This window comes from Myotis davidii, unplaced genomic scaffold (genome assembly GCF_000327345.1).
Source record: "Myotis davidii unplaced genomic scaffold, ASM32734v1 scaffold1330, whole genome shotgun sequence".
NCBI classification, from domain to species: domain Eukaryota; kingdom Metazoa; phylum Chordata; class Mammalia; order Chiroptera; family Vespertilionidae; genus Myotis; species Myotis davidii.
In genome coordinates, this window is record NW_006283826.1 from 976,871 (window position 1) to 984,183 (window position 7,313).

The following is a 7,313-nucleotide window of genomic DNA, read 5'->3' on the forward strand; positions in this document are numbered from 1 at the left end:
TATCCTTGAGTGAGGATTTTTTATAAAGTGTCAAGAAACAAGAAGGTACTGACCATAGTAAGGAAAGTCTCATAAAGCTATATTCTTTGATTAGTAGCAGGACCAAAACAAAGTACATTAAGTGTAATGCTAGTACATTAAATGCCACAATGAGACCTTTATATGCCAGCATGTTTACATAGTGACATGTGTGTTAAACCTCACAAATGACAAAGCATTTGACTTTTAAACATTTTCCAAATGCAGAGTCTAAAATGATGAAGCAAAGCCTCTTTCATTTTGGATGTGAAAGTCTGCAGGGAGAGGTGAGGAGGAAAGCCCAATTCATGGGTGCTATGGCCTTTGCCCTCATTTAGGGGGTGATCAGGTGGATAGTGCGGAGAGTCGCCTTACCTTTGCAATGCAGTGCTCTCTGAGTTTACCTCCATTTTGGCATCACACCTCTCACCCTGAAGCTCTGGGGGCCGGAACTCAACATCATCAATGGGTGGGAGACAAAAACTATGCCACCACTTATCTGATGACTCCGGGTTCGAGTGCCTAATCCCACAATATAAGGCTGTCTCGCTGACCTCTGCCATCAGAGGCAGTCTTTGGCCTACGAGGACAGTTCTGTCATCCAGAGTAGACAACTGCTGGAGTTCCAGTCCATTTCCATAGAGGGCTGGATTCACAGGGACCGATGGTGGGTCCAGACTCTCCGCTTCCTGACCTCGCGGCTGAGGGCTGAGTGTTGGTGGCAGAGGGGAAATAGGGGAATGAGGTGAATCCATAGGATTCAGATTCATTTGCTTGCTTGTGTTTCTGGAAGGCACGGCCATTTGCTTATCATACTTCCTACTGCTGGACACCTCTAAGGAGGAGTCTATCCCTGCCAACCCTAGCTTCTGCCCTGGTGTATCCTGTTCCAGGCATAACTCTTCGGCCACAGAGGGCCTATGGTGAAATGGTATCAAGGGTCTCTTTTGCAACTTGTCTCCCTTTTCCTGTCTTTCTGTTGTTTTGTGCTTAGAAGAAGCAGGAGGTGGTAAAGATGAAGACGATGATGGTCCTGCACTGAACCCTGGTTGAGATGTTGTGGGAGGTCGGTTGATTCCTACGGCACAACGCTTTAGAAGTTTATGCCTGAAATGAGAATTAAAACAATGTCAACACATACACAGATGAGAGTGACTGCATCGCTATGACGTTACAAAAGAGATGCCTCTCATGAGGTTATGTCTTGTTACGTACTCAGCAGATGCACGAATACACCAAAAAAGACTCTAGGTGTTAATTATATTTTTAATGACTAAAAACTGCAAACACCCTGATGAAAAGCAATAAATCAACCACATACAAGTTAAGAAGAGATGGAATTATGAATCATAAACTCATACACTGCTAAACCCTACAAAATTACTGATTTGAAAAAAATCTCCAAATCTTTCCAATTTGGTGAGGGTCTCAGATAATCTATTCATACTCCATCTTAAAGTCAAGAGTTTTGAGATCATCTGCAAAAGAAAACTTCTAATTTGTATTTCACAGCACTTTACTAACTCCAATATAGAATGGTTTATAATGGCTTGTAGTGTTGTAAATCAGGAATAAAATAACTATGCTACTCTCTCCCAAAATGTGAAACTAAGATAATAAGGGTGAATTCTAACACCTAATAGCCTAAACATACCTGAAACCTTATATGACACTATTATCTAAGAAAGAAGGGAAAAAGACAACTTGGGATCTTACATAGGTTAAAATGAGATAGAAGTAAAAAAGTTGTTGTGAGTGAACACATATCCAAGTGCACATGAAGTATTGAGGCAGGAACAGCAAGTCTGCTCACACTCTTCCTGGCAATATGGCTGAGAAAACGCTCAGGAAGAACCCTAGATGATGGCAAGGTTTAATCTGTGCAACCAAGTTATATAGCAGGTCGGCCAGTTCCTCCCAATATATAAATCCCTCTCAGGGAAAAATGTAAGCTCTCCAGTAACTCTCTGAGGCCACCAGGGTGGCATTAAATTACTGCTGCATTGCACTCAATGATGCCCAAGTGGGCAGTAAAACGGATTTGTGTGGCATAATGGGACTGTTTAGTGGGACAGCAGGATGGCCACCCTGCCCCATAAGGCCATTAAACAGAGTGAGGAGTAGGCCATCCCATAATGGGTCTGGTAATCCTGCAGTAGATAATCTGAAAACACTCTTGCCAAAGTCTTTGCTCCTCCAAAAAAAACAAAAATCCTGACTTTGAAGAAGGTCGTCTAACCATAAAGCGATTGTCAATAAGGTAAAAGCTGTGTTTTGAGTCCCAAGGGCACAGTACTACAATAAGAGATGAATGTCTCATCTGAGAATATCTCAGTGATATCTTCTAAGGGTGCTTATTTTAAAACCGAAAGTCTTTTACTAAAACTTCTTGATTTGGATTTTCTCAGAGAGCATTTAACCACATCAGTCCTTTGATAGATATTTTATAGTAGCCTCTTCAAAGTAAGGGCTTTTTGCAAAGTGGATAATCTTATAAAGTCATATTTTTTCAATTATATTTAATGACTCAGCGACATTGTGAAATGGTTAGAATTAGGAATATGCCAGTAAGTAACAGACAAATATTGCAAATTTCTGAACAGAAAGGGACCTCACTGAAGCAGGCAACAGGAAGATCAGCCTCAGAAGGCTAACTATATGAGTGGTCCAGTGGTGGGAAGGAACCAGAGGCAGGGCCAAACAGTGCTGAAACACATGGAGGCTAAAAGAATGAGGAAAGTAGAATGACATTACAATACACATTTCAAAGAAAGTCATTATAAAATGCAATGATAAAACTGATCTAGAAAATAAAGAAAAATAAATAAATGATGAAGTTTCTAGACTAAGAAGGGGAAATTGTGATAAAAATGACAATAGGGTACCTGATTTAGGAGAAAACAGACATGTCAATATTAAGAATATAAATGGCACCCCCAAAAAATAAAAGACTAAAGTACATGTGAGAAGCCAGGTCTGTAAATAAATATTTGGAAATCAATGGGCTGCAATGCATAACTTTAAGAAAGACCTTAGGTATTTGAGGTTTTTGTGAGGAAATATAACAGTAACTTCAGAGGACAAGAAGAAACGTGTTATTTGTTTATTTGAACTTCAGGTAAAAATAATTCAAGGTAGTAAATAAAAATATGATATAAATCAGTAAAAGGGTTATTTTTTATAGTGAAAGAAATCTAGCGTAAGGAAAATAGCAAAAAAAAAAAAAAGATGAAGGAACTAATAAAGTTAAATATACTAAAATTTACAGCCTCCATACTTTCTAAAGGTGAACTAAACCTGGGTTATGAGCTGTTTAAAAACCAATGTTAGGAAAATACTTTATGTCACACAATTCACAATGGTCTAGAGACAAAAGTATTCAACTGGTATACCACACCTATCCTAAGACTAGAGCTTCTCACATGCTCACAGAGAAGTCCCTTGATGAGCCAATAACTTCTTAAAAAACATCCTCTTTGAAAAATCAATCATGGGTTTCATTAGGCTAATACTTAGAGTATCTCTCAACAGAAAGCTGACTAACAGGGCAGAGCTTGATAAAAGGGGATCAACTTAAGGGGAATTCAGGCAGGTGTCAAAATTCTTGTGTAAGTGAACACACACACACACACACACACACACACACACACACAAGCACACCCCTTCCTCCCAAAGCCAATAAGCCAATTCAATTTATGCCACACTAAGAATCCCATTAAACTAGAGAAAAGAATGGCCATGTTCTAAATATACTTTTTCTCATCTAAACTTTCTATAAGTATGGAGCAATATCAAATGTGAAAATATATACTTTGGAAGCAAAACTACTCACTAAGTGAATAATCAACAGCAGGTTCTAATAGTCAAGTGAGCGGGGGTGGGTAGGGGGAGCAGTTAAGGCTGACATACACTTAATCAGAACCCTAATGAAAACTCATGACAATAAGATTCTTTACCACCACAAAAAGTGGTAAGTCAAGGAAATATCCAGGAGGAGTGGAAAATTTTCCTACAGAAAACAATTTGGGTTCCTATTCTAATATCTAAATGAATGAGCAACAATCTTAGCCTTGGGCAGGTTTTATTACAAATATCTGCCTTAGTCATCAAAAAACACCAGCACCCACAACAAAACAAATTATCTATAGAATGCATATTTAATCCAAATTCTATTAACTCAAGCTGACTTGTTTACTATTTATCTCTACTTTAAAATTAAGAGTAGTTAAGTAAATTCATTTAAAGGGCAAGAGATTGTCTTGTCAAATAAATGCCTTTAGTTTTGACACAGCTGCCCTAAGAAATCTGTGGTAGCAAATGAGTATCGGGGCCAGTTGTCTAAAAGGACTCTTTTCGAGTCCTGACAATAAAACAGTATCATCTGCATATAAGAAAAGACCTATTCTTTTCTTACTGGAAGACGAAGATTTAAAACAAAACAGTGGGGAAGAAGGGGTCTGAGAGAACAGGTCAGACAACTGTCTGCCTTTTCTCCACCCACCTAGAGCAGGAACAGCTGACTCTTTGGGTTGGATCCACAAAATCCCAAGTAGCAGGATTGTTAGCAGGCTCTTCTTCAAGAGTTGGAGTTGACACTTGGCTCCTCCTAGAAAAGGTTAAAAATGTGAGCTGTGTAAACATAATCTCTGGGGGAAAAAATGTTAAAAATATTTACACATTTTACATAGTAATGGTATCCTGCAGATAACAGTTCAGAGCAATCCAAGGTGGGGAGATGGACTACTACTTGTTCTTTGCATCAGAAGAAGCAAGATTCAAAATATATCTATTTAAGTTTAATGCACATTTAAAATGGACAGTACACATAGCAATTAAAACACTATCTGGCACTATTCATTGTAACTTTTTAAAAAGCCACCTAAATTTTGCAGAAATACCCTAAATTTTAAAAAATTATCTTTTCACAGAATCTGTGAATTATATGCCCTCAGTTAGATTGCTGAAGTCACCTTTACAACTCTTGTATTTGCTAGCATTAAGGGCAGCACTCCATACCTGGAATGTGAACCAAAAGACAAGAAACAAAAATACTTCCTATACGTCACTGACAATTGGTAGCAAAAAGGGGATGCTTATTATTACACAGTGAAAATAAGAGTAGGCCAAATTTTTTATTGCTGATTTTGCTACAGCTGACACTGCAAAGTGTTTTGATGATGGCTCTGCAAGGAATTCTCTTGCTCTCCACCCTCTCCTGCCTTTCTGGGTGTCTTGCTACCTTGTTCTATGCTGCTGATAGAGGGGACACGGTCTGTTAGAGTTGGTGGAGATGAAAGGTTACTGGTAATAAAAAAAGGAAAAAAAGGTAAATGAAAGGAAAAGAAAAAGAAAATGTTAACTTGGAAATGGTCTAGGTCAGTGGTCTGCAAACTCATTAGTCAACAGAGCCAAATATCAATGACAATGACAATGGCTGAAATTTCTTTTGAGAGCCAAATTTTTTAAATTTAAACTACATAGGTAGGTACACTGTTATTAACTTAATTAGGGTACTCCTAAGGCTTAGGAAGAGCCACACTCAAGGGCCAAAGAGCCGCAGGTGGCTCGCGAGCCGCAGTTTGCTGACCACGGATAGGTATTGCAGATAAAAGGGAAAGTATTATTCTAAAGGAAAGGATCATTTTTAAACGACTAGAGATAACGTTTTAATTCTAGAATGTGACATATTTTTCATGGCAATTACTTTAGCTTATTTATTACATCTTCTTCAGCAGCCTATTCTAGAACCAATTCATTGAGAAATAAATACATAGTATCGAATTTTCTAAAAGCTAGGTCCAAAGGACAAGTTTTAAATCTGTATATAAAGACTGCATAGTAGTCACTAAGAAACATCTGACTGAATTCTAAATGAATGGAGTTCTTAGTTACTGGCAAGAATGTCCATATTTATTCTATTCCACAGAATCAAGGTTCATTTATTTATTTGCATCTGTTAAGAAAGTGGACATCTCAACCATATCAAAATAGATATGAAAATAAGCAGAATGATTACCTAAATCCTGATAAGTCAAAAAGCATTTATTCACTACTATTGTCATTATTATTCATGCAATTAAAATAATCAACAGTAATCTCTTATAGTCAGTTCTTCCTCTTTTCCAAAAATATGTTAAGGGAGGAAGAAATGGAGGGCAGAAAAGAAGGGAGGAAAGAAAGAAAGAAAGAAAAGAAGAAAGGTAAGAAAGATGGATAGGGGAAAGAAAAGAATACAATTTCCCCAAGTGAACAAACAGAAGCACAGAGGCTGGTAAACACCCCTCCAATTGTCATTAATTCTGTTCAGAAATGTATTGTCAATTAAAACATAAGGTCAATATAAAATAGAAAACATGGCAAAGAAGGTAATTTCTCTCTGTAAATAGGAAACATTCATAAATTGGTATCACGAACTTAAAAATTTCCTGAATAATAAAATCAAGTTATCATCTGTATTTTAACATGTTTGCATGAACTTTTATCCTATTATGGCCTGGCCAGCATGGCTCAGTGATCGAGCATCAATCTATGAACCAGGAGGTCATGGTTCAATTCAGGGTCAGGGCACATGCCTGGGTTGCAGACTTGATCCCCATTAGGGGCATGCAGGAGGCAGCTGATAGACGATTCTTTCTCATCATTGATGTTTCTATCTCTCTCCCCCTCTCCCTTCCTCTCTGAAATCAATAAAAAATTAAAAAAAAATTATCTATACTATTATTTTCAAAATAAAGAAATACCTATCTAATGACCCCTCAGGCTTTGTCACACAACAGTGTAATATGACTGACCCTCTTTGTATAGTAATCAAAGAGATGGTTACTAAACCACAATCCAGACATAATGCAAAAAAACATACTTGGACTGCGTTCTGTTGAGGATGCATTCCTTCCAGACTCGATGGACCATATGATTGTGGAGTTTTAAAGGAATCTTCCCCGATCTCTTTGGACTGTGCATAGTTATCATCCCCCCATCTTGGGCACCTAAGTGACTGACAGCACTCTGAGCACCTCCACTCTCACCTGAAAAAGACAGATAAGTTGCAATGTCATTTTTCTGAAAAGCTAGCTTATTTAACATAAACATTTTAATTGTTAAGACTCATATTCATGTAACTTTGCTCCTGCCCCCTTGCAATAATAACATTCTCTGTAGCTATGAGTAAAGTTTGTGACAGTATAGATTTTTGTTGTTGTTGGCATTTTGTATGATTCTTTGTGTTCTCCCTAAAAGAGTTAATCACATCAATACTCACATACTCACACTCCCTCATGAGCATAACCACACAGAGG

The 7,313-nt window shown here is 37.8% G+C and overlaps 1 protein-coding gene across 3 annotated transcripts in view; it reads right to left on the reverse strand.

Moving 5' to 3' along the window:
* The window catches only part of MED13L (mediator complex subunit 13-like), a 248,346-nt gene that overhangs the window by 44,052 nt on the left and 196,981 nt on the right, over positions 1-7,313 (reverse strand). For all 3 annotated transcript variants that reach the window (XM_015567540.1, XM_015567547.1, XM_015567549.1), the window contains 3 exons: positions 6,878-7,043; positions 4,520-4,624; positions 394-1,125 (listed from right to left, as the gene is read on the reverse strand). In XM_015567540.1, coding sequence (XP_015423026.1) covers positions 394-1,125; positions 4,520-4,624; positions 6,878-7,043 — 1,003 coding nt within the window. The remainder of the gene's footprint in view (positions 1-393; positions 1,126-4,519; positions 4,625-6,877; positions 7,044-7,313) is intronic.